This window comes from Agelaius tricolor, unplaced genomic scaffold (assembly GCF_023055355.1).
Source record: "Agelaius tricolor isolate 1412-34295 unplaced genomic scaffold, bAgeTri1.0.p SCAF_2, whole genome shotgun sequence".
In the NCBI taxonomy this organism is placed as follows: Eukaryota; Metazoa; Chordata; class Aves; order Passeriformes; family Icteridae; genus Agelaius; species Agelaius tricolor.
The window spans coordinates 35,753,310-35,781,119 of NW_027269262.1; the positions used below are offsets into that span (position 1 = coordinate 35,753,310).

Here is a 27,810-nt window from a genome sequence, read left to right on the forward strand (position 1 = left end):
TTTCTGCATGAAAAAGTAAAGCTCCCAGCTGTGGGCTTAAGAGCTATAAAAGATGCATCAGTTGCAGAAACATTTCTTTGTGCATTGTAAGAACAGAATCCACCTGAATTGAAGGTATTGAAATACAGCTAATACAGGAATCACTGCAGTGTCCCTGATGGACATAAAGTCATCAGTGAGAAGTCTGCTCAAGCCTTCAGAGAGATCCTGCTGGACAGTCAGTGCCAAGGATGTCCATGGTGAGGGAAGAGACCACCTCAGGGAGAGCAGGACGAGCTGCAGTGGGCTCAGAGAAGATTCTTGCTGCTGCAACAGGCAGGACAGAAGTTTTCCTTCCTGTGCTGTGGCTGCCAATGGCTTTGATGCCCACCCAAGCATGTCCCATGTGCTTCCACATGTCTTGTTTGAAGGAGGGGGCTCCATCTCAGCTGCAGCTAGCTCCTTCTCTGTGCAGCACTGCTCTTCAGCCGTGTGGGGAAGCCCACGTGGCTCATTCTGGGCACTAAAATTAACGTGTGGAGCTCACGGGTGTGCTGGCCTTTCACCGGCTGATGTAGGCTTGGGAAGTGTGCCTGTCGGTGCAGCCATATGCTACTATTTAGGAATATCTCTAAGCCTTGGACTTGGGTGGAACAAATGCACATGATTTTATTCTGGCAACCAAGAATAGTTCTTCAGATGGAGCTCACATGTCTGTACAGTTCTAGCAAATGCTGCCCTGCACAAGGGAGGAGCAGCCCAATCGTTGGAAACACAAAATGTGCCATGGAAGTTGTAATTTGTGTAATCGAGTGACCAACAGAAGACACCTTTCTACAGGTGCTTCCAGGAGACCCCCCACCCCGCAGAAATCTTCCTGACACATGAAATTATGAGCCTGCTCACCCATGCTTAAGAGTTTTTGTCCTGAAAGTGTAAAAACTCTTGTGCAAGAATTTAATTTCTTGTGAACGTTTTTATTATGCTCCTGAGCACTCTTATCCACCTAGCACTGTCAAAATTTTATGTTTAAAAACCCAAAAGGATGTCTACTTTCTCATCCAAGATGCATGCCTCTGTACCTTCTGGGAGCCTAGGAAGCATGGAAATCATAAATTCCAGGTGGTTATTTGGGCTACTAGCCATGCTGGCCTTGTATTGCCAAAGTGATTCAGCTAAATCAGAAGGAAGAAGTTGGAAAATAAATATTAAAAATTACTAGACTTAGGCTACGAAAGCAAGCAGCATGAATTGAAGGTGCACTGAATGAACTTGGCACTGAGCTGAGCATGTGTAAGTTTTAGAATATAATTTTGCTCTTTGGGCTTATGAGTGCAAAGCAGAAAGAATTGACTGTTTTGCAAAAGAGGATGACATGACTATTAGGGCATAACAGTTCCTTCCCTTATTGTGGTTATCTTTTGGAGAGATGCATGGTCCTAATTGTCATCTCATTGCATGTAAAAGTTTTTCTCCTTTGTAGGCCAGCCAGCCCAATAAGCAGAATATAGACCTTGGCATAGATGGGAGAGGAAAATGTTCTTTTCTTTCATTAGTCACAAAGGTATCGGCTCTTTTGTCAGACATACCCCAGGTTTGCAGGTAAGAAATGTTCTTAGCACAGCAAACAGAATTGGTTGACTTTTGTAGCCATCCACTCACATTAGTTAGTGGACCCCCTCAGCTCACCCTAACCTAGATAATTATCACTTGATTTTTAACAGGCAGCCTGCAGACCATCATAGATCAACATACAAACCACCTCACTGCAGGGATTGCCTCTCCTAAGATCCAGAATGGACCTTGAACCATGCGTCACACAAGAAATAATACAGGAAGAAAGGATGATCAAGGATGCTTTCAGTCACTCAGCCCTATCCCACATTCCCATTTAATCAGTGATTATACATAATCCCAAAGTGTCCTCGAAGCCTCGGCTGCAGACAGCTCCCTTACACCTTACAGCAAATTCTAGACCTGGAGCCATAACTGTAGCTGCTACACAGAACAGGAGGAATCAAGGGCACCCTCCCCACTGTATATTGCAGCTTTACATGGCTGTTAGCACATGTCTAGCAAAACCAACTTCCCCTCGTCGTGTGGTAGGCAAAAAATACCATCTCCAAACTGGTCATGGGGAAGAAGCAAAGAAAAAAAGCTGTGCAAAAGTTAGATTAGATTTAGCAAATATGTTTCAGCCTGAATTTCCCCTCTTAGCTTGAATCAAACACTGTTTACCAAATATTTTGGTACTGTGGGAGGTAGAGGTCTATGCTGAGGGTGATGAAGAGAGGACAATCACTTTTCACCCTGTGAAAGTGATTGTCCCTTCCCCACTCATTAGCTCAGGCTCAGCTGCTTCCCCATTTCCAGACTGAAAGAAGAGCTGAGAGAGGGGACTTTTATTTCCCTGGGGACAGAGACATCATCAATTATCTGCCATTCTGTGCTGCAAGCTGTCAGCGAATAGGGCAGAGGAGTACTGATAGGATTTCACCTTATCTCTTGACTCACTGATGGGCTCATCATTCAACTGCTGTGCACTTAGCATGGGCAGTACTAATTATATTAATTATACTTCTACACAGGGCATGCTTATATTAGCAGTAAGGAGACTGCTGTCTTTTAAAATGAAACATCCCTGGTTCATTAACTATATAGATTTAAAAGTGTAAGTGTAGTCATTATATCCACTGCTGAAGTGGACCTCTCAAATCACAGAAGCATTTAATATCATTTTGGATGTGCAACTTGCATTATATTGAGAGCAATATTTATGCTGCATGTAGAAGACAGTAGCATTATATCACATAAGTGCTAAATGTAGACTGAGAAACTTGATCGCTCCCTTGGCGTAGCACCAGAATGCCCTTAGCAGTGTTCAGCTGTGGGGATACCCATCAGGTCAGTAAGAGAGCTGGGTGAGTCCTCAGGGGCTGAGCCTTGCTGAAATTATACTAGCAACTGCACCCATGCAGATCATCAGGATACAGCTGTATTATTAAATTCAGAGGTAGGTTTATGTAGTTGATAGCAGAGAGACCTGTGAATGGTTTCAGAGGCAGGAAGAGAAACGCCTCTCAAGAGAGAGTGTCACAACAACATGACAGATACTCATCACTCAAAGTGTATTTGTGAGATGGGTATCATTAATAATCCATCGATGCAGTGCCCATATGCAGCCATTGTTTCTGTGAATCTGGGCCAAGGGGCTGATGCAGAGTCTGCAATTTTCTGAGGTTGGTTGGAAGTGTCTGAGATGTCATATTATGAATATTAGTTTAAATCTTAAGGACAGATGGTGTTGGTGCAATAGAGTCAACCTTTATCCTGACCAGTGGAAAATAACTGAACAGAACTGGGAGATTTCACCAGTTCCTACTGCTACCTCCTTTTATCTCAGTTTTCTTCTGTACAGAAATTAAACATACATTATTCACCAAGATTATATATAATATATAGGGAGAGGCCACAAGCCTATCTGGGCTCTGAGTTCTGACCATTTTATGCAAAAGCAAAGCAAAAGTAGCTCCAGGCAGGTCTTCAATTTGCATTTCAATTGCACTTCTTGCACATTTTTCTAGTATCTTGGGAATAGTCTTAGCTACTAAAGCCTTTCAAAGCCATCTGAGTGCTTGAGCAAAATAAAGAAAATAAATAAGTACATTCCTTTTCCAAGATTATTTATTTTTTAAGTTTGCCCAAAGGAAAAGAAAATCAAAACAGTTCCAGTGTTTCTGCACAGTCAGATTTGGACACTAAGATTCTGTTCAGAGTGAAAGCCATTAGTGTTCTGATCATGTTAATAGAGAAGAGACATCATGCAGAAGATGCTAGCATTTTCACTACAGTTTTGAATCTAAAGCCCTTTTCATAGCCAGCGTAGTTGTGGTTAGCACCCAACTTCAAGTTTTGTTTTATCTCTCTCATTTTTTGAGGAATTGTTGGTGTTTATGCTGCTAAATCTCCTCTGACTGTCAGTGTTGTTTAGCTCCTCCTAGGTCTCCAGATGTTGTCAGGGTGTGTGTGTTAATCATCCTGTCAAGCTGTGCAAGTACTGAACACTTGCAAGGGATTTTCTTTCTGCTCCTTGGCCTCTGGACCAGATTTTTAATGCAAATCCTTGTATGGGAGCATGCAGATTGCAGCCTAATTGTCTAAAGGTTATTTGCAAACCCAAAGGGAACTTGCTGTGCAGCCCCCAGAGTACTATGGTCGGGTGGTTTCCGCTCTGTCTCGCAGGAGGTGGCTCTCTGTGCAGTTTGAAATGTTAGACATAAGCTGACCCAGGGAAACTCTCTACCATCTATAGGGATGTGAGGTTTGACCCTGGAAGCTGCAAAATGCCTTTTGGCAAGTGCTGTGCCAGGTACCAGCAAGCCTCAGCATAGCTCAGCCCTGCAGAGGTGTGCAGAGAGCCTTATGCATGCAGGGGTGAGTACAGAGCCAAATTTGGGCTCTTATTGAGCAAAGACTCAAGTACCTCCAGCTGTGGCTGGAGCATGTTTATCCCTGTGTGAGTTAGCCAAAGTATCTTCTGAGAATTTTCTGGTATCTTCTGAGTTGGTGAGGAGCAGCAGCTCCAGAGCCTCTCTGCTCCTCCATGCTCTCCCCTTTCCGTGGGTTTCTGCCCAACACAGGTGCTCATGATCCTGCCCTGCCTGAAAGCAGCTTCTGTGTCCCAGGGATTTATCCTTGCTGTGGTTAAACTCTCTGAGCTGAGCTGGCTGCATCTGGGCTAGGCAGGGACACGAATGGTGAAGTACCATTGTCCGCTGTCCACAGGGGAGGAGAAAAATGTCTTTCACTGCACCCCGTGTGGTATCTCTGAAGCTGTTCAGTCAGGGGGACACCCTCACTTCCAAAACAGGAAGATGTACTCTGGTTGAGTTGTGCAATAGAGAAAATGTCTCATTAGCAGTAGTGCTGGCAATGCTGGGACTGGAAGAAGTGTTTCTGGCAGTGTTCTTGCAGAAATATTCCTGACAAAGCTGTTTCTTGGGCAATGCAGTCTCCTCCAAAGAGAAATAGTAGTTCCTACTGCCACCCCAAAGAGTATTTGCCCAGTTTAACGCTCCAAATTAAATATAACCGAGCAGTGCACAATGTTTCCCCACATATTTGCTTTCTGCAGTGAATGTTTGCCATGCAAGCACCACGTAGCTCTGGTGCTTATCTTTAATAAATATGTTCAGTTGTGAAGGCTCACAGTGTAGATCTCTGGCTTTCACAAATGGCTGTTTTATTGGGCACTCTCAGTCATTCCTGACCTGTGGGGATGAGAGGGTGGTTTAGACTTGCTGTCACCCCCTCAGCCCTGTAGGTCAGAGTTTCACAGAACATCAGCTCCACTGCCTGCAGGCAGCTCCAGCCCCTGCCATACCACCCTGCTTCATTACCAAGCTCATCCCTCAGCCCAGCTACTGGAGTGAAATGAACTGGGGCCATGGGGCAGGCTGGGTCCAGCTTTTAAAATAGATGGAAAAGAACTGCTAAAACCCCTCTTTTTCATTTTCTGTCAGGTTATTTTTAAGCTGGCCTAGTTTCTCTGTCCGTTTCACAGCACAGTGGTGTCATCAGCTGAACTGACATCCCAGGAAGGATGGAGGCAGTGAGAGGATGGGTCCTGCAGGATGGGGGAGCTGTGTCTGGCAGCACCTGCTGACCAGCACCCTATTCTCCAACATCCCCAATTTCCTCCTGCTCCCTGCCCTGCTGCCTGGCCTGTGTTGGCCATGGTGCTCCTCACAGATTGGTGGGGCCATTCCTCTTACCAGAACAGCACAAAACCAAGCCAGCAGAAAAATCAATTAAATTGTCTGCCGAGGGCAGAGACAAGAAAAACAGTAGATTAAGGAGAAAAGGAAGACAAAGGTGTCCTCCTTTTCCCTTGTGGCAGCAGACAGAGCTGCTGTGAACCGTAGCACTTCTCTGCTATTTATTTGTGGATGGATTGAAATCATCCTAGTTTAGTGCAGATGCCAAGCTGGGCATTGGAAATGAGCACACAGAGGGCAAGGGCTTCCTCCCTGCTGAGCCTCCCCCTCCCCCCCAGACACATGAAATGCAGAGCATACAGTGCCTGGAGCTTGTTTACTCCTCTCTCTTCACAGTGGAGGGCATCCCTCTCATCACGGCATGTCATGGCTGCACACACAGCCACTGTGTCTTCCTTCTCAGCAGCCCCTGGGCTGAGCTGCCATGGGAGCAAGGATCAAAAGGGAGCTGTAGGGCATTTGTGATGTATCAATCCTTTTTAAAATTATTATTGCGTATAATCACATTTTGCAGTGATGGTGAGAGCCTCCAAGAGCTCTGCATGCTTCCATAATAATTCCCAGGACAGATCAGGATGCTGGGGCTGGGGGTGAAGCATGCCAGGCATGGCAGAAATTGGGGATGGCATTGGGATTATCACATTGAAGCATCTGATTTCTAGTCCTACATCCAGACCCTCTTTGTGTCTCTGATACATTTTTCAGTAGACCCTGGGCTGGAAGTCAGAAGTTAAAATAGGATTCTTTTGGTCTTGAGTGGGGATGATTTGGAAATGCATACAGATTTGTGCCCTGGCCTGCAGCCCCTCGTGGGGTTCAGGTACCCCTTGATGTCACAGATGGATACCAAGCTGTCTGGCCTCACTGCCTGCCTTTTACTCTAATTCCACCCTCACTGACATGCTTTCTGTTGTTTTTCAGGAATATCTCCGAGGCTCCCTGACATCATGTCAATAGGATCACATTCATTCTCCCCAGGAGGTCCTAATGGGATTATTAGAAGTCAGTCCTTCGCTGGCTTCAGCGGGCTCCAGGAAAGACGGTCCAGGCAAGTGCCCTTGCTCTCTAAGGGGAATTTCAAAATCAGGCTGTAAGGGACTTCTGGGCTCTAGAGGATGAAAGGGGAGGTGAGAGAGGACTTCTATCTTTCTGACTCTGTGCCAAATAAAATGTCCTAGGCTAAAATGTCTCTATATATTTTTTGTATAACTAAGGTGTTACCCTCAGCCTGTTTGCCTCTCCCCCATTAATGCAGGGCTTCCTCACATGCCTCAGAGCTGTGAGAGAATTTCAGAGAACAGTTTTAACTTATGCAGTGATCTTTTCAACATGTGAAATGTGCAGAAACACTGCACATATACACTCGCCATCACCTCCTGCTTAAGACCACTGCTGCCTAAAAGACAGTTTTCTCACTGCTGCACCACCACGAATCCAAAACAAAGCTGTTTCCCTGAGCTTGGCTGTGGAGCCTTTCTGTGCACTGCCACTTAGCTACACAGGACTTAGGGCTTTGAATCAGGCATGCCCAAGCCATGCAGTCCTGGATGCTCCCAGAGGCTACTTTACAATCGATTTTAACTTGTGTAATCTCCCAGTGCCAGACCACCAGTTAGCAACTGAGGAGTAACATCAGGCAAAGGGCTCCCACTGTCAGCCCAAGTCAATGATGGCTGTTAGATGCTGACAAAGCAAAGTCCCCAAAGAGGCACCTGTATGCAGCACAACTGTCCTCACTTTGCCATACACTGCATACTCAAGACCAGTGGTGTGATGCTGTTCTCCAGAAACTCTCTTAATCAAATCCCAATCTTCCTTAGGACTTGCAGGCTTTGCATCTGAAATTATCTGGGCTCCCCTTTCTGTTTAGCACCTGAATGTAGCTCATCTCTCTCATGGACTCTCTAATGTGAGTTAGCACAGGTATAGTGTAGGACAGAGAAATGTCTGATGAGCCTCAGACTTGGCCTTGAATTTCCAGACAAGCACTTATGTCTTGGGAAGCAAATATCCCAGGCTGCTCAGATTCTTAACCCATAAAGAAATGCAGACCTTTAACTGGCAGGCACAGAAGCAGATTCATTTTTTGCTAGCAGAGATAATATCAGAAGATTTCTTCAAGCTACACTCCTTTGAGATTTCTGACTTATAGGGATTTCTTCTCCTTTGATGTTCATTTTGCAGGTGTAACTCCTTTGTTGAAAATTCCTCAGCACTCAAGAAGCCCCAAGCAAAGGTGAAGAAAATGCATAATTTGGGCCATAAGAACAGCACCACGCCCAAAGAACCCCAGCCTAAAAGGATGGAAGAGGTCTACCGAGCCCTGAAGAGTGGCCTGGAGTAAGAGCTTTTATCCTGCTTGAAGGATGAAGCTTTCTGTGACATTTTAGATCCTAGAGAAACAAAAACAGGGACCCTTCCTCATAAGAGATGAAAATACACCTCTTGAAGTCTGGATTGTGACACTTAGTATCTAAAATATTTGTATGGGAAACAGGAATACAGGAGGCAGAATCCCATTTCCATTCACATTTTGAGAAAAGCTCCCAAATTTGGGATTTCAATTTCCCTCTGAGTTTTTTTTTTCCCTCTGAGTTTCCTAGAGTCCTATCAAAGGCTTGTATTGCCTTTCAGATAACATCCCAGATCATAACAGGGCTTTAATCAGCCAGATACAGGCGTAGCGACTGGAAGGCACCAGGCCATAAACTGAGCAGCAGATTAGCTTACTTGAAACCGGTTGTTCAGTGTAAAGAGAACATTGAGCTCTTACACAGTTAAATAAGTGTGCTCCTATTTATTCCCAACAAAGCAGCAGGGAGCTGCTTTTACGACAGATCAATGTAAATGAGTTTTTTGTCTGTAAACACATCCAGTGAGGAAAGCCATTTGTCAGGCAGATTTTCTTTTAGGATGGTCATCAGCCAGCTTGGTATGTGCTGCAGAGCTCATGCATGGTTCTCTGGTTTGTGTTTGCAGTGAGTATCTGGAAGTTCACCAGACAGAGCTGGATAAGCTGACTACTCAGTTAAAAGACATGAAAAGAAACTCACGCCTGGTACGTGCCATGCTTTTTCATTTGTAGATGCACAGTGGCCTTCTTGAGGTGCTGGAGCAGCCAAGGGATGGGTGTGGGATACAGGGAATTTGCACTGATGCTCTTCTTCCCTTCTAGCCATTGTCTTGTTTGTGATTTCTGTTGAATGTCAAACACTACTTTCTCATGGTGCTGTTGTGTTGCAAAATTAATCAGTTTTGTGTTCTCTGTTGCAGGGAGTCCTGTACGATTTAGATAAGGTATGCTACTCCCTTCAACACTCATTTTGCAAGGAAGCATTAATATCAATACAATGTACATGGAAACCTTTCTTAGAGGGATCTGCTGGCCATGCCAACACCTGCATTTTCAAAGGAAGAAGTTCCACTCCCCTCCTCTTCCCAGGGGGTCTGGTATTGCCTACTAATGCAGCATCAAACACAGTGTGCTCACTGATCTGGCATCAAACGTACCCCACCAACCCTTTTTCTGAGGTCTGCCAGGTCAGACTGGCTCTGGGATGGCCACAGACAGAGACAGACCCCTGCCAGGCAAGGAAGGAAGGAAGCAGAGGAGAGACTTCCTTTTTTCTGTCAGCTGACAGCCATTAAATCCATTCCCTTGTGCAAATTCTCTTAGCCAGCTCCAGTCAGATGGGGGCTGATAGCAGTGCACCAGGGGGCTGGGGGGGATCCAGGTCAAGCCCCAGTTCATTCCTGCTCCTGTGAGTTCTGAAGAAAGAAAAATTAAAAATATATTTTCCCTGCAGGAAAATTTTGGTGAAAGAAATTTTTCAAAAACATTTCCTGAAAAAGTCTGACTTTTTTTTCAGTCAAAATGCCAAGCTTGAGTTTATTCTCAAAACCAGCTTGCTAAGAAAGACAATGGATCTTGAAATGCAAAGCCTGATCAATATTAATATGGGATTTCAAAGTACTGAAAACATTATTTTTTAACCTAAAAAAAGCTCTGCTTTCTTTGTTGTTTTTTTTAATAATTAAAAAATAATTAGAAAATGTAATTTAAAAATATACATTAGGTAAAGGAGTGAAGTCGCTCCATTGTCAGCAGCAGCTTAAGAGTAGTAGGGTGGGACAACTGATTCTGGATTCATGGTCATGGAAATCCTGTGTGTTTTAAGGAGGAGTATCTTGGATCCATGGGGACTAGCAGAGCTAGCGTGGCAGTGGCTTACTGATTTATTTAAAGGTGCCTCACCTCTGCCTTTTCCTTTCTTTCAGCAAATCAAAGCAGTTGAGAGATACATGAGAAGGCTGGAGTTCCACATTAGCAAGGTAATGAGCTCTCTCCTATCATCTTTCTTCTGCATCTGTTCCTATATTATTGAGGAAACAAACCCTTGGCCTCCTGCTACCCCTTTGTGCTGGGGAGGCTGCTCCCAGATTGGCTGGTTTTTCCATGATAGGCTGATGGTCAGAGCCAAAGAAAGGGTTTCCACATAGACCCCCAAGGTCCAGCCATGCCCCGACACTCCCACATACTTTTAGGTACAGAGAGAACATTGGGTTGGAGACCTGCTGGGAAAAGTCTATCTCACAGCATGCTTATTGTCAGACTTGGGGTAGAAGGAGAGTTGCATCTGAAAGCAATTTAATTCAGCAGTTATCTCTAGCACACACAGCAGCTAGTTTGGATTTATTCCTGGATTTCACTGCTAATGCTTTTGCTCTGTGGTTTGGGGCCCACATCCACTTGAATGCATTGGTGAGAATATTGGTGCAGGTACTTGTGATTTACACTAATACATTTTAGAGCTGCATGAAATCCATGGCATGTATTCTCTTACTTATAAACATATCTGCTAGTGATTAGTTACTTTTTTGAGCCTGACAAAGGAATGAATTATTTTTGACAGATGAAATGTCTTTTGAGAGTCATTTAAAAAGCATTTGTGCAGCTTCAAGTCCTCTAATTATGACAACCTATCCAAACCTTTTAATTTCAGTCCTCTTACTCTTGGAGCAGAAAATAAAAATATAAATCATGAGGCGATAGACTGAGATTTTGTTCCCCAAGCCACCTACTCCCTTGCTGGCAACATGAATGGCAAAAATTAGTACTTGAAGAACATTTCCATTCAAATCCTTCCCACTTCCGCCTGCTCAGAGCTAATGGTTTCTGGGTTTATAATAAGAGTGAAAAGCACCAAATGCAAGAGGTAATGCTGGTCAGTGTTACTCAGGCTTGCCAACTACGTGAGTTCACTCTCTGTAACCCATGGCAACAGAGACAAAAGGAACCAAGTGTGTGGCGTTAAAGCCCACAGGCTTGGGCAGGTGGAGAAACATCTTTGTTTCTTATGACGGAAAAGGTTTTTTCAGCAGTATTTAATCAGGAACACAGAGATGCCCTCTGTCTTTTACCTGCCACTGCTTTGTAAAGGAAGCAAAGCAAGGAAAATGGGGTGCACCACAGCAGATCCCACATACATGGGGAGCAGATGAGCATGTCCTAGCTACGCTCACATGGGCAGGAGCAGGATATCAATCCCAGACCAAGGCTCCACTCCAATGTCAGAAGTAAATACCAAGTGACAGCTATTTATAGTAGCTGTCTTTAGCTTGCTGGCTAGCAAGAGAAACAAGAGTGAGTATGAGTGCAGAAAGCTTTTTTTCTATCTTCAAAATGGTAAAATGCTACCTGTGTCTTCATTAACTTATGCTGAACTCTTTCACTTTGCAAAGCATGCCCTGGTTTTGGTAGGGTGCCCTCGGGTCAGAGGCTTCAGCCACCGGTTATCCAAGGTAGCCTTGTAAAAATTGACCCAAGGCTTTGAAGCCATCAGGAAGACAAGTCCTGTTCCAAACAAATTAGCAACATCACTTTTTGTTAGAGGTTAAGCAGGCTTGGAAAATGGGGTTTGAAGCATGCCTAGGTTGTCACATCAGGCTCATCTCTAATGCAGCACACAAAGTCACAGACTGATGAAGCCAAGGTGCTGGATGCTTTCATAGAGAGAAATTCTGCCATGAAAATCCATTGCTGAGTAGGAGCACTGTGGGACACAGAGTGACCTCTTCATTTCAGAGATAACAGTGGAAAAAGAGTTATTTTAGGTAAAACCCAAATATCCTGTTTTAGGAGGGGTGTTAGAAGCGGAAAGAAGAGACAGCTTCTTCCATTCCTGTCCTTCTCCTTACCCTGATAGTCAGGTTAGAAAACCCACATCTTCTCTATTTGACAGATTTAGTTTATAAAAATATAAACCACTATATATAGCTGGAGTATATATGTACATAGATTACTCAGTTGGAGTAAATGTGTGTGTTTAGTACAGGGATTAGAGGGAAAAGGGAAACCAAAACACGAGGTGTGTAAATCCATTGCTCCTCTGAAGGTAAATCCAGGTGAGACTTCATTCAAACTGTGTGTGACTGTGCTTTGCAAAACTTCAGAGCCCTTACAATATGTTGGGTCCCTAAGTTATGTTAAGGGAGCATAAAAAAATGACTGGATGTAAGTGTCTGGGGGGGTGGAAGTTCAAAATACTGTTTTAACTTGACATCAGCTGCTTGTAAGTGCTTTACTTGTGCTGATTCCTAGTATGACTCCCAGTTTCTGGAGGATGGATGGTAAGAGTTCAAAATATCATTCCCAGCTTCCAATACTACCTATTAGTCAAATATTGCAACAGCCTTGATCCATGGCTGATATTAGGGAGCCAAAGCCACTGCTGACCCTGCTAAATGTGCCATTTACCACTTCCAGTTGCATTTGGCAGTGTGGGCATTGCAGTTGCCTTTTAAAGAGCTCTTCCACAGCAAGATGTTTGAGAAGCTGGCTGCATTCCTGCCTCGCTGGTATGATGGGGAGGACACGAGTAACAATGCTTAGAGGCGTGCAGGGCAAGCAGGTGAATTGCTGGCATCTACTGTTGCTCTATTGAGATTTTTACAGTGGAAGTTACTCTCATCTTGTGTTTCTTTTCCACAGACTGTAACACTATCATAGCTTCATTTCCTCAGCCTCTCCATAGGATATAATGGTTTGGCTGAGTTTTCTTTTAGTGCAAATTACTTCATTGTGTTGGCTTTATTTTGCTGGGGTTTCTGGGTTTTTTTCAGTACACTTTCCTTGTTCCCACTAGGTGGATGAGCTTTATGAAGCCTATTGTATCCAAAGACGTCTCTGTGATGGTGCCAGCAAAATGAAGCAAGCTTTTGCAATGTCTCCTGCCAGCAAAGCTGCTCGAGAGAGTTTGACTGAAATCAACAGGAGCTACAAGGAGTACACCGAGGTACATCCTCATCAGTTCATTCTTTTCACTCTCACACTGTTTATAAGCCATGGGAACTTTACCACTAATTTCAGGAAGAGTTTCATCCAAAAATAAAACTCATCAAAGAAGAATTAGTATTTGTTTTTCTTCAGGTGAATACCTGATGACTGACAAAGACAGGTTACATGGGCCCAAAGAGTTCTTTGAAATAACAGTTTAGACTCTATAAGAGCAGGATTATACTGAGGAACTGCAGCACAAGAGCAAAAGCATAAATCTGCCCCAAACCTGCTTAAACTCCAACTACCTCCTTCCCACCTGCAGATGTAGGGATGGCAGCTTGACTGGAAATGATGCGCCTACAGACATATGCTGCATCCTGTGTGTTGTACTTGCTGTGATCAAAATCTATTTTATTAAACAGACAGGAGATTATGAACAAGTGTAATAGTGTTACAGACTTCCCAGCACACAAGCTGTGACAACCTTCCAAAACCTGAAGGAAGAACTGGAGAGGGGCTAATATCCATCTCTCACAGCCTTCTTTCTTAATGTAGTCCACGTTTCTTGAGAGATTAAATCATGCTGGGAGCCACTTTGCCATAGAGCTGCTGCTGTTGGCACAAGTCCGGGCTGGAGAGGACCAGAACAGTGAGTAGGTTATCCTCCACAGCCCAAAGCTTCCCTTTTGCCATCATGAGGATTAGCATGCAGCAGCAGAGAAGCTGCTGGTTGAAGTGTCAAAAAAAGCAAGCATAGCTGCCATTTTTTAGGGCCAGACCTAGTTAAACAAGAAGGATGGCTCTGAGATTGATTTTCTTGCAAAATATATTGAATCTATCCTTACAAACAGACCTTAAAAAATCCCAAAGAAGTTTTCTGGCCTCACTGTTCTCTTTTCCAACACAGAACATGTGTACCATAGAAGCAGAGCTGGAAAACCTATTGGGGGAGTTCTGCATCAAGATGAAAGGTAAGTGCCTTTTCACCTTTCCCTTCTTTCTCAGAAACAGTAGCAGTTGCTGCACACATTGGTGAGGGAATTGAGACATGCTGTGTGACATGCTTTATGACAGGTGGGGTTTCTCACCCATTGCTGAGCCTTCAAACCCTCTATTCACACCCCTGCCCACTGGAAAGGATTACAGAAACAGGAACACCAATGCTTACAGACTTTCTGAGATTCTGCTTTTTGTTTTCTAGACTGATTACTTCCCACAAAGACTCCTCCCAACAGCTAAAGCAATTCAGTTTTGAAGACTGCTGTAATTTTTGCCTCTATTTTCAGTAATTCTTTGAGAAGGTGACTGGGAAATTATCTGAATTTCCATGGAGCTGAACTTGAAATTTCAAATAGCTTTTTAATTTGACATCAGCTATTACTAACTCCTTTACTAATTGTGACCAATACTATTTTTGACCAAATGTAAAAAAGCAAAAAGCTGGGGATGGTTTTCCTAGATAACTCTGTGATGACATTCACCTTTCCATTTTATTCCTTGTCTTTATGACAGGGGAGTTTATGGGATTGAATACAATAGAATCAATTTTACTGAAAGCCTCAATGGATCATCAGGTATTGCTAATGCTGTTATCCCTTTAAGACTCAATGTCTTAAAGAAGAGATTGGGAGGGGATATCCTTTTTGGATCTTCAGTCACTGGCATGAGAATAGTTCTATAAAACAAAGTCAGCATCTAAATATTAATGAACTCTTAATTCTTCACTTGGTATCTTGCCATTTAAAACATCCACAGTATTGCTGGTGGAGTGTAGTGAGCTCACAAATCTCATACAAGGTTTTGATTCTGCCTGCCTTGTTGCAGTTGTTTCCTCTGATTGCATCGCATAAGATTAAGATTAATCTTAGATTAAATTAAAATAGCTACTCTGCACTCTCATATTAGAGAAAACAATCGCAGCAGATGTTGGAGTTCTCCTAGCTCCATCCCTCAGGTTTTAGATGAACACACAGAGAAAGATATTTCTGTACAAGAACCCACAGCAGAACCACAGCATGGACATGTTGAATGAAGCAATGTCACAGAGTGTGTAAAGGGATTTTCCAGCTCCCTTGGAGCATTTCTTTACTTGCTGTAAATGCAGTGCACAGTTCCTGTTGCAGAAGGTGTCACAGTGTCACAAATGTCTTGTCTGAAGAGGTCTGGCCCCTTCTCTTTTGGATGCCAAATCCTCTGGCAGAACTCAAGGGCTCTGGAGAAGGCAGGTACTGCACTCATGTGCAGGAGCAGAGCAAAGAGCACAAGCAGCAGCTGCTTCTGAACACAGTTTGCATCACGTGAAGAAGCCCAAATTAGAAAACAGCAAAGAGAAATGCCATACTAAGTATTCTCTAATTAGGGCATCTGAGATTTCTATCTAGATAGTTTTCCCTAGGAATAGGAATCCTATACGACAATATCGCCATCGCTATTGCTAAGGCTTGCAGCAGCTCTGGCAAAAAAGCCTGCAGATCACACAGCAAGTTTTCCCCTTAAGTTATACTGCAGCATATCCAGCTAACTTTAGGATCTAATTTAAAATCAAAGCATTCCTCTCCCTAAAGCTTATCTGTTCCTAGCCATTCCAGTGAAAGTTATTTTTATTTTGTGCCCTCTGTCACTTAGACTGAAAGCAAGCCAACCTACACAATGCTGTCAGGAAGCAGGGGAGCTGCACAGAGCTTTTATGACTGATACTTATAGAAAAAGAAAAGCCTAATCATTTTGCAGAATCAAGATAATAAATGTGCCAGCAGGCTTAGCTAACTGGTCAGGATTAATCAGTTGTTGAAATTTAACAGGGAAACCGAGTGTGGAAATTCCTGTATGGAATCTGTGTGTCCTGTTATGATGTACAGGAAAGTGCCCTTATAGCTGTTTGAAGAGCCAGGACAGCAGGAGGTAAAAGCCCAGATGTTTCACTCAAGAGAGAACAATTTGCTAGCCTGACACACCAGTGGCTCTGCTACACAGAGCCTACCACCAGCAGCCAGGAGTCCAGCATCCTGCACACCAGCAGAACTGCATGTGCTGCATGAGCTCCAGGTGGCACTGCCTCCTTACCACAGCCCCCCATGATCACCCTGTCCCCCTGTTGTTTCATATGAAAGTACTTATGCCCTATTGTCAAGTCAGCATTTAGCCTCCTCTTCGTCATGCTGAAAAGACTTGGCCAGCCTGGTTGGGCCAGTCACAGCTCACATACTTCAACATCCATATGGAGTTTTAAGCTGGAGTTTCCTCACCCACCCTCCCCATACACTGGGCAAAAAAAGGACCTTTTATTTTCCTCACATGCTTTTGGTGATGTGTCCCAGGAGAGATCAAATTCACTTTTAAAAGCGTGCCTGGGGAGAGAGAAGCAGTGGTAGAGTGCTAGTAGTCTTAAATTATTTATTAACAGTAAATAAATTAGAAAGGAATTGGTAATATGAGCTCTGTGCAAGGGCCTCTCTGTTCTGCTGAACACTAAGATGAGCAAAAAAAACTATTTTCTGGTCAAAGAAATGGAAGAGGCAGATAAGCAGGGACAGCCCATGACTGTATGCAGGGGTTGAGTTGCTCTTACAGTACAGCTAGCAGGGCTAATTCATCCCTGCAAATACAGCCAGCACTACTAGGGCTCCTCATACTTGCCTTGATTTTAACACACCCCTGTGTGTTCTGTTCGGGCATCCCTTTCTCTGCCACAGGCTTTGTATGTGGCCTCAAGATGGTTTCTTTGGGCACTGCAATACTAGAGGCATAGATTTAGGCTCACACAGGCAAAGCTGGGTAACTTTTTATATCAAAACAAGTGCAATGGCTGCATACTGAGGGGAATATGTGAGAAAAAAGAAGCTCCCTCTGTGGGAAAAACAACCAGTTGAATCCTGTGCAAATGCAGGTCAGCAGGCCAGGAGTGGGGTGGTAATTCCCCTTGGATTTCAGTGTAGAGCCTTAGGAAGCTTTCATTTCATATGCACAGTGCTGATATAAAAATAGCATTGTTATATCCTACCTTAAAAAACCCCAAAACCAAACATAGATCACAAGTGCTTTGCTGTGCTACTTCTCCTGCTCTGGGGAAAAATGGGATTAATCTGGTATTAAAGATGTCAGTCATATTTTGTGATGCACTTACTATTGAAAGACACGCAGCTATTATGGGAATGATAATGTTATGGAAACACCAAGCAGAAAGAGGCCCTGTTGCTTGCTGTGTGTCTCTAAAGATGTACTAAAAAGGGATCTGTGTTGAAGTGTGGAGCTTGGTCAGACAGCGCTGAGCAGCACTGCAGGGGGATCAGCAGCTCGCCTACACCTTGCCATGGGAGGGGCTCTCAGCTGAGGGTCTGAAGCCAGATGATGTCAGGAAGGTGTTTCTCCTTTTTCTGTAGTTACTATATGAAAGGAAACTTCAGGCTCTAATAGGGAAAAAAGCTGGAAGGTGTAAATCTTGCATGTGCAAGAAACCACAGTCCAATGAATTTTGCACAAAATAAAGAAGAAAATTAAGGTGGTGGGTTGTGTAGGTTCGGAGGGTGCACAGGCAGCAGTAAGAGGGGGATATAAACAGCAGCTGGGGGGCTGTAGGAGAGTGTTGGTCTCTTCTGTCCAAGTGTGGCCCTGGGCACCCCACTGCACCCCACTTCTGGGCTCAGCCACACTTGGCAGCCCAGGCCCTCCCACAGCCCCTCTGTGTCTTTCCTTCTCAGGTCTGGCTGGCTTCGCTCGGCTCTGCCCAGGAGATCAATACGAGGTATGTCTGCATCAGTTTGTTTATTAAATAGCCAAAGAATCAAAAGGAAGGCATACCTCTGCTGCTTTTTATGTCATGATGAATAAATTTTCACATCAGTACCTCAATGAACAGCTATTATTTTTCCCATATGTGCTCTGAAAAGCCTTGCGTTCTCTGTTTGTCTGCTTTTGTCAGGGCATCTGTCAGAAGACCTGGATTTTGCATTCAGAGAACTGTGTGATAGCTGTTACAAGAACTTTAAGCTTTTTTTTTTTTTTGCCTTTAAAAATCTTATATTTGACAAAAGTTTCTAATTCCCTGGACAAAATCATATGCCCCATCCCATACACATAGGGCAAATGGAACACATCCTTGCAAGCATCCTTTACTGAATGCATAGGCTCTACTTCATCACAGAGCTCAGTGGCAGAAAGACACTGAATAACCATTTCTCGAGACCCAGATGTTACCTGCTGTGAGGCTGCATCAGGATCTCTGGTCATTGCAGTGTTTCAGTAGAGATCATCAGGAGTGTGTTCATTAGAGATGGATTAAAATAAATTCCATCTCTAATCCTCCAGCTCTAGCAGAACAGAACCAACCTTGCAAGAAGTTTGCTTTGGATTGATAGTGGATCCCTCCAACCAGTATAGTACTTCCTAGCTGCCTTGATCAGAGATCCATTTGTTTCCACTCTCATTCCCTGTGACAAATGACTCCTGCTTCCTCTGTGGGGTCAGTTAGTTGGTGCCGGTGTCTCCCAGCTGGCCCAAAGTGGTCTTCCTGCTCTTGATCCTTCAAATTGGGTTACTGCACTACGGATGTCATCCATTTCCATCATGAGACAGCCAAAACCTCACAGCTGAGGAGGTCTCTGATGGGGAATGGCCAAAAGCTCACTGCCTAGAAAGGCAGATGATCCAGCAAGTTGTAGATGTTAGGATAGACCACTGGTGCTTTCATCCTGCCCTCCCAAATCTCCCTTTCCCTGCCACTTTCCCTGTAAGTGGAATTAAATGGCTTGCAGCTTTGTTATGAGTCATCAAGTTACATGAAGTTAAAAACTTGGGTCAGGGGTTCACTAACAAAAGGAGCAATTAGGAGAGCTGAGAGAGAGAGATCCTCCAGCAGATTTTTCCTTCTGACTCGATGGGAAGTGGAGGGGGGGCAGCACCTATGCCACCTAACTCTTCCAGCCTTTCTCAGACTCTTTCCCCAGTTCTGTTTTTGATATTTGTGCATCATGAGAACAGATTTCTCAAGAAAATGAGAGGATTTTTCTTTTTCAGATTTTCATGCGTTACGGTCGCCAGCGCTGGAAACTGAAAGGCAAGATAGAAGTGAATGGCAAGCAAAGCTGGGATGGAGAAGAGATGGTTTTCCTCCCTCTCATTGTTGGACTGATCTCCATTAAGGTATGCATGCTGACTCCTTTGCCTGCAAGCAAGGCAGGAGTCAAGAACCTGCCTTCTCATGCACCATCAGCAAAAACAGAGAAGCAGATCATTAAACTCTTTAGAAATGAGCCATAATTAGTATTTCTGACACAACTACTAAAGTGCTGTAGTATTGTCCAGTTTAGATACTACAAGACTAATCCATTTGTGAGAGTTGTGGAAGAGATTTTCTTCCCAGACTGGAGTCTTTTCATCACTGATCCATATCTTCATTGCCCTCAGTGTCCCAACACAGTTTTCTCCTGGCTGGAAGTCAATGTGCTTTCTCTTCCGTAAGCCTTCAACCTAGAGATACCCATTCTCTCATCCCTGTCTAGAAATTGCTCCTAGAAACTATTCCAGATGTCCCTGGTTAGGAAGCCTAAACAGAAGAATGTCTTGAAACTTTTAAGGGAAATGGCTCTCTTAGACACTGCAAAGACTTTATGAAAAAAAATGCAGGTGATTACAAAACCCACAACCAAAATAATCCCAGATGCATGAGACAGTAGGTTTTCAATGAAAGGCAAGTTGTGACACATCGTGAATCACTCTCCTCAATCTAACACACAGGTTTAAGGTGGAAAGTTAGGAGAGAACCCCTTTTTATAGTACACAAGAATCCCAGTATTATTAAGGTTAATGTGTATATTCTCTTCCCTTTTTGGACTCTGTCCAAACACTTTCACATAAAAGGCTCAAGAACTGACTTTCAAGCAAACAGCCAAAGGCTGATTTGTGTAGGAGCTGCATATAGAACTGTCACTCTGAATTCCCAGGCAAATATATCTCTAAATATGAATAGTGCTCTACTCCTACTGTAACAACATTACACAGAGGTGGTTCCTCAACAGTAGATTCATGGAAGTCCTCACCAAAGGCCATCCTTGGTGCAAAAAATTACATGGCTTCAGAGTTACAAGAGAGAAATACCTGGAAGAGAGCTCCCTTGGGAATTATTAATTAGGCAAGATACATCAGGAGATTCCCAGTCAGGAATTTGACAGGCTGAGACACCCCATGGCCTCCCTGTTCTCACTCTTCCCTTGGGCTCTGGTTATCATTACTGCAAAAGATCAAATACAAGACTAGACAGCCCCTTGGTGTGAGCCAGTATGTTTGTCCTCTTCTGACTCCTTTTAAAAACATAAAGATAACATGGAATCATGATCATATGCAACTATGCATTTCCTAAAAAAAAACCAAAACAAAACCACCACCAAACCCAGATTTTTTCCTTAAGTAATGCAACAGACAATCATATTTTAGAAGCTCTTTGGCAAGGGGGCCAGGCCAGACAATCAAAACTATTATCTTGGGATTAGGGATTGCAATGCCTTTTGTGGTCCTAAATATCCTGTTCTTGTCTCTTACAGGTCACAGAAGTTAAAGGGCTTGCTACTCATATCCTTGTGGGAAGTGTAACCTGTGAGACCAAAGATCTGTTTGCAGCTCGGCCTCAGGTGGTTGCAGTAGACATTAATGACCTTGGCACAGTAAAGCTGAACCTTGAGATCACCTGGTAGTAAGTAGAACTCCTTGGTCAATCAATCAATCAATCAATCAGCCAGCTGTAAAACTTCAACCAAAGAAAAATGGTTCATCCGTGTGGGTTGTTCTCTCCATATTTTTCCCTGCCGAGGAAGATCGTGAAGGAACTGTGGCCCAAATTTGGTATATGAGAAATAGTTCATGGTCAGCCACAGTTTGCCTGCTTTTCCTGTGGTTAAGAGGGTTGTGCCTAGTTTCAGCTGTTAAATAAGGTTTGGTAAGAACTGACATTACAAGGTATGGGAACTGCTTAGTGATGATTGATCTCGGAATTGCCTAAAGCTTACTTCAAAGCTTAAAAATGGGATATGACTGATTGCTCATATATAAATATATATATATAATTTCTCTATCCATATAATTTTTATTTACATATATATATATATATATATATATGTATATTTTTTAAAAATCATTTTATGGCTTTACACTAGCATAGCAAAGTTCAGGACCTGGCCCATCTTGAAAAGCTGGCTTTTAAGGGCTTCATACACCACAAGAGTGATGGTAGATGTCTTGGTGTTTTCTATTCATTGGTCAGCATAGGTGAGCTGGTAGCCTTAGGATACAAACCCAATTCTCACTGCATTTTAATGAAATAAGTAAATGTTATTTCTGAAGAAGCATTGATGCATTTAACTTTTTACAATCATGTGTGCTGTTTCTTTTAATGCAATAAACATGAAGGCAGCAATAACAGCTCCTGGTTTCCTTTACAATGCAACAGCTCTATTAATAGTTGAGCACCTTTCTCATTAGCATGTGTGACACTTGGCAACTCAAATGCAAGAATACTTTTCATGTGAGAAGAATAACATCAGACTACACTACATAAATGATTTCTGAGGGAACACTTTTATCAGAACCGAAAACCACACTTCTGAGACTGCTGTCTAATTAACAACATTTTCTTTAAACACTTCAGTTTAAAAACTTGCTACCTCTGGGTTTTGATGTGCTAATAAACCACCCTTTCAAAAATGCTTTCTATGGACCTGAAAGTCCCTCTTGCTCAGCCTAACAACCTCTTATTTTCTCCCCTCTTGCTTGTGTATCTGTAGCCCCTTTGATGTTGAAGACTTGACCCCATCCACAGGAAATGTGAGCAAGGCATCTGCTCTCCAGAGGAGAATGTCCATGTACAGCCAAGGCACTCCTGAAACACCAACCTTCAAGGACCACTCATTCTTTGTAAGCTCTGTTTGGCTTCGTGTTTATGTAATGAGAAACCTTAGAGTAGTTCAAACACTGCAAACATTTCACTGCTTTACATGTCTTAGCTTTTTTTGCCCTGGTTCCAGCAGGTTACCCTTACAAATACTTATAAAGCAAGTGCATTCCTAGCTGCTAATCCTAAAAGAAGGTGACTATGATCCTGGCATCTTTGAAACTATGTGGCCAATTAATGCATACCTATCCTTCCTGCCTGACTGCTGTGATGCTTGAATAATCTTTAAAAAATGTGTTTTCATTTTGCAACAGTAGTTAAGCAACTATTATAGCACAAGTATTTTTAAGTATCCTGTGATAAAATTTGCCCCTGTACTGAAGATATTCACAGGGTGTTCCTACATTTTGCATGAATCGAATTCTGAATGCTTAATCAGGCCATCTGTACAGAGATTAACTTTGCGAGTGCTGCATCCCATGCCTGTAACTTAGTACTCTGCTGCAAAGCATTCATTTAACTTGCCCTTCCTCACACCCTCTTTGCTTTAACTGTTGAAGAAATGGCTGCATCCCCTGCAAGACAGGCCAAAGTTGACAATCTTAGATGCTCTTCAAGACACTTTCTTTGACAAGCTTCGTCGCAGTCGCTCTTTTAGTGACCTGCCATCGCTCAGGCTAAGCCCAAAAGCAGGGCTAGAGCTATATGTGAGTCCTGGTTTTTGTTTGGTGAAGGATTTTTTCAGTTCCTGTGTGGCATTTCCATTCCCACGCATGCTTTGTGTGTCGCTCTCTGTTGCAACTCGCTCATTTTGCTGACTGATTAGAGGGCAGGACATAACTGTGAGCCCATGCAGCTCACATTGAATCAAAATTACTCTTGGTTTCTACAGAGATAATGATCAGAAGTCAACTATCTGTGGGCAGAGAGCAGGGCAGGAGTACAAGCCACCAGCGTTCTTGAAGATCACCTGCTACACTGATTGATGCTCTACATTTGCCTAGTAACATGACTTTCAGAAGCTAAAAGCATACCCATGTCAAGGGAAAGAAGAAATAAACCTTTGACTATGATTATGTTTAGGGAAAAAAAGCTCCTAATAATACTAGAAAAAAAATTCAAGTTTTGGACACTTAACCCTTAAGCTTAACAACATGTGGATGCCTGCAGTTCTTTCCAGCAAATTGTCAGCAAAATAGTAGTTGCCTTCCATCTGTGTCATGTATTTCCATGAGCTGGCCACATGAGTTGGCCACAAAGCAAGGTTTGTAGGTTAGATAGACAGGTTGTCACTCCTATAGTGATTTTTCCCCATATATCAGTCAGAGATGAACATAGATATATATCTGCCCTGGTAAGTCTGGAGTCTGCATAGGCTGGTTTTGCTTCTTTAATGATCAGTGTCCTGCTCAATACACCACCAATTCTGCTGACTCATTTCAGCAGAAACTCATGTTGGACAGGATATAACTCTAGGTCAACAATTGTTACAGACATCCATGCCACATGCAGGACAAACTGTGTTACATTTTACAAATTGCTACTTTAGAAGTCAGAAAATAAGTAGAACAGAAATCTGTAATGAGTAGGAAAATGCAGACAATGTGGTTTATGTACAATCTCATTAAAAAGAGCCATGGTACAGGACTAGAGCAGTGCACTGGAAATGCTGTTTGAGAGGATATAGAAGGGTGAGCAGATTTCATGACTCTCTCTGGAGATCATTTCCTAGAGCTCTCTATTTAGCAGAGGCATGGCTGAGCCCAGGTTTTCCAGAAGTTTTCATGCTGAAATTGAGGAGCTGTGCCAGATGAAAGCAGAAGTTTGATTTAAAATATTTTCTCCATCTCTCAAGTCTTGAATGCTTCTTTAATCTTTTGCCTTGCCTTTTTCTTTCCTGGGCACATGCTGTTATTTTTTTCCTCTTTCCAATGCTGCATTGATAAACACTTTCTCCCTATTGTCTTTTCAGTCGAATTTGCCAGATGATGTCTTTGAAAATGGCACAGCAGCCACTGAGAAGCGGCCTCTCTCCTTCACTTTTGGTGACCTGCCTTACGAAGATGCCGTGCCCCCTGCCAACTCAGCAGAGTCCTCCTGTGCTCACGTCAGCTCCAGCCCTGACATCACTGCCACCCCCACCCAGCACCGAGCCCTGGAGTCCTCCCAGAGCTCAAGCCTAGACTGTAGCAGCAGCGACTCCCGCAGAGACTCTGTTGCTGAGCCAAAGGACCTGCTGTCCCACGGAGAGGGAGCGGTGGCTGAGAGCAAGAACACCCCCAGGGCAGCTCCTGAAGTTTGCCAAAAGGTCTCTGATGCTGGGAGCAATCGTGTCTTTGTGGAAACGAGTGTCCCGGTGTCTTTCCTGCAGGACACGGATGAAGGCTCAGAACTCAAGCCTGTGGAGCTGGATACCTATGAGGGCAACATCACAAAGCAGCTGGTCAAAAGGCTTACATCAGCAGAGACACCCCTGACCCCAGAGAGGCTGCCTTGTGAGGGATCCATTAGTGGGGAATCAGAAGGATATAAGTCTTATCTCGATGGAAGCATTGAGGAAGCCTTGCAAGGGCTTCTCTTAGCTCTTGAGCCACATAAAGAGCAGTATAAAGAGTTTCAGGACCTGGATCAAGAAGTGATGCATCTAGATGACATCCTAAAAGTGAGTACATTTTCAGAAAATGCTACACTAAAGAAAATCTGAGCAGGTAGAATGTCCTTGCCTGCCTCGCAAACATCAAAGTAGGCTTTCTGGAGAATAGTAGAATTCCCTGGTAGCAGTAGATTTGCTCCTGCTTGGAGCATCCTTTCACAATGTTACATTTTTAAACTTTTGTCAGCAATGTGCTTGTCATAGCCTTGTGTCCTCAAGCAGCAGATCTTTTATCAAAACCTGGGGGAAAGAGAAAAAGGTGCTGTGACAGAAGGGTGATTAAATTATACCCTTCTCCGAACGCCTTGTGAACCATTGTGAACCACCTCTTGTGAACCCATTGCTTGTGCCATAGTGGGGATCAAATATAGCCAAACTTCTGCCTCTGAAATCTGTGAGTCACATCCTCAGTGGGTGTACTTTAGCATACTGCCCCTGAACTCCATGGAGCTGTGCAAAACTGCACCAGCTGAGGATCAGGCCTTGTAGCCATACAAGCCGAATTTTCTAAATTGCCAAAAGGATTTAGAAGCGCAAGTGTCACTGAAGGTTGCTGTCCCCATGTCACCTAGGCATGGCCTTTTCCTTTTTCCCCTCATCCATTTTCATAATGAAAGACATCCTGTCATCACATCAAGATGCAGAGAATAATGTTAAAAATCAGAAGAAAAGGGGTTTGCATGTGTGTTGTTAATATGTTTACTGCAGGTCACTGTTACTTGTATCTCCCCCGTGAATAACAACTCGTGACACATTACTCTGCAAACAGTATTATATGGGAAATAATCATTTCAAATGCTTCATATTCATATGCAAGTTGGTCTGCTAGTCATTTAAGCCTCATTATTCAAAAATATGGCTGAGGAAGAAGCAGGGAATAATTTATTCTTCTGCATTATCTTTTTACAAAGAAACTTTGTTAACCTCCTTATTTCCATTGCATGGTACTTTCCCAAATCAAGCATTTTTTGACAGCCTGCAGCCCCCCGTTCCTTGCATTATTTATTCCTAGAGAGGTTTGAGCAGGCAAAGGTATCATTACTATTATTTTCTAACTTGGTACAAGAGGTTGACTATCCAAAGGCCAGAGAGACACTGTTTATGTAGGCTGCTTTGATCAGAAGTTACAAACAGACAGACATGGGATGGGGGCAGAGAGGATTCCTGCACACTCGAGATGGACGCATCTTCAGATCTGTTGAAGTCTGGGTGTCACCTGTTGATCAGCTCACTGACTGGCACTCAGCATCACCAGCAGCCATGCAGAAAAGGGCTCTTCATGCAGAAGGGTTGAGCTGGAATCCAGCTGTGGCTGAAGAAACCTCTCTTGGCCATATTAGATGAGCAGAGAAAATGGCCCACATGTTGCTGTTTCCATATGCTTGAAGAAGCTGCGCTACCAAGCCCTGAAGAAAATGGAAGGTGAAACCATTGGTGCTGCACAAGAAGCAGGATGCAGCACTCATCCTTGTCACAGATGTGTTGGGAAGTGTTTTTGATCAGCTATTGACTGTACAGTCAGTTTAAAGACTCAAACATCCTAAGTGCAAATGTATGACCATTAGTATTGTGTGCAAATGAATTGCAAATGGAACTCCAGCTCCCTTCAGCTCTAGAGCACCTGGTGCTGGATCTGAACTCCTCAGAGGCCAGTGCATTCTTCTGTGAGCTGAGACGAAGTCATGGGTCCTGCTTGGGACTGGAGGATGTGGCCTGTGTAATGGCACCAGTGACTCATGACTGTTTCTGATCAAATAATCACATGGTCTGAAAGATGTTGAAGTCATTGCACCAACCAATGGAGATGATCCCTTAACTTACATCTGATTCTTCAGGATAACTCTGGAAGCAATTGGGCACATGTGGATGAATTGCCGCATGAGGCCAGGGTATTTCATACTTCCTACAGCAACAGCAAGGTTCCTTTGCATTTCTTCCCTGCAGTGAGGTGGGGATGGTTTCCCCCCTCTCTCTAGCACTGTAATTTCTGAGTTACAATACTGCCTTTCTCTGTCACCTAGCAATCTGATACCTTATTGGCTTTTCCTTGATAATCCATTTGGCTTCAAAGGCCGCAAAACTCCTTTCATTCCATTAATAAATGTGCAGCTATGGGATGAAATTCATTCCTGGCTAAGGTCTGGAGTTACGTCTGGAATAAATCAGGTAGTGCCATTGGATATGTATAAATTGGCTTCTGTAGCTAGAACAGCAATTAAGGAATGTGCCTTCCCCTTTCAACTTCCATTGCATTAATTCCCCTCATTCCTTTTGGAAAATGCCTAGAGCTGCGAAACTTGGATTCAAGAAGTACTTCTCATTTTTATAAAACATGTTGACTTTTGCCTTTGAGGGTTTTCCTTTGGGGAAGAGAGTGTGTAGCATGAGGAGGGGAGGAGGAATGAAAGGCTTTCCCCAGTTCTCAGGCTTTGATTGTATATGCTATGAATATGAAGGCTTGAAATGAAACACCCAATAAAATGAAGTTTTAAAAATAAAATGAAGAATTTGAAGTTTTAAGCTTTATCAATTTTTTTTCTTATCTTTTTTGTAGTAGCTAATATCTGGGGTTTTCATTGGTTCGTTCTGCCTTTGCAGTGCAAGCCAGCAGTAAGCCGAAGCAGGTCCTCCAGTTTAAGTCTAACAGTTGAAAGTGCTTTAGAAAGCTTTGATTTCCTGAACACCTCTGACTTTGATGATGAGGATGGTGGTGGTGTGGAGGTTTGTAATGGTGGAGGAGGTGCAGACTCGGTATTTTCAGATACTGAGATTGAGAAGAATAGGTAAGTTTGTAGTACCTGCCAGCTGTGCTTATGCCAAACTGACACCCTGGCTCTTTGTCACTAACAGGGGATCCTGGTGCACAATTTATTCAAGGAAGACTGACTAATCCTTGATGAGTTTTAGGGTCCGAGGGCTCCCCATGGCTGCTGCATACAAAGTCTTTGGTTTCCATTTTTTTCCCTCTGTTCAAATATATGCAATCTGTCCTCCTGAGGAGAAGGGTAAATTAAATTAGGCTGACATCAATACTGGCAGAGCCTCTTCCTTGACATAGGTTTGGACCTGGCTTTCCTTGGATGTAATTACTAATTCCTCTGTGGTTTTTCCCCCCTCCCTTTGTCTTTTCTCTCTAGCCGAATGAGTCTTTGCAGTGGATTAAGCTTGTCAGTAACAATAACACAGGGCCAGATTTAAGCAGCATGATGTAGGTTGCCTTTGGAATGTAAGAGTGATGACTGGT

At 43.4% G+C, this 27,810-nt stretch overlaps 1 protein-coding gene across 5 annotated transcripts in view; it reads left to right on the forward strand.

Moving 5' to 3' along the window:
• The window catches only part of RIPOR2 (RHO family interacting cell polarization regulator 2), a 69,586-nt gene that overhangs the window by 28,620 nt on the left and 13,156 nt on the right, over window positions 1–27,810 (forward strand). For 3 of the 5 annotated variants that reach the window (XM_071456096.1, XM_071456116.1, XM_071456136.1), the window contains exons 2-15: window positions 6,678–6,804; window positions 7,941–8,096; window positions 8,736–8,814; window positions 9,030–9,053; window positions 10,035–10,088; window positions 12,902–13,051; window positions 13,943–14,006; window positions 17,733–17,776; window positions 19,048–19,173; window positions 20,571–20,719; window positions 21,807–21,936; window positions 22,474–22,620; window positions 23,886–24,575; window positions 27,165–27,349. In XM_071456096.1, the coding sequence (XP_071312197.1) occupies window positions 6,678–6,804; window positions 7,941–8,096; window positions 8,736–8,814; window positions 9,030–9,053; window positions 10,035–10,088; window positions 12,902–13,051; window positions 13,943–14,006; window positions 17,733–17,776; window positions 19,048–19,173; window positions 20,571–20,719; window positions 21,807–21,936; window positions 22,474–22,620; window positions 23,886–24,575; window positions 27,165–27,349 (2,125 nt within the window). Of the gene's footprint in view, window positions 1–6,677; window positions 6,805–7,940; window positions 8,097–8,735; window positions 8,815–9,029; window positions 9,054–10,034; window positions 10,089–12,901; window positions 13,052–13,942; window positions 14,007–17,732; window positions 17,777–19,047; window positions 19,174–20,570; window positions 20,720–21,806; window positions 21,937–22,473; window positions 22,621–23,885; window positions 24,576–27,164; window positions 27,350–27,703; window positions 27,775–27,810 lie in introns of all 5 variants that reach the window. The other 2 variants (XM_071456107.1, XM_071456126.1) reach the window with 2 other exon arrangements.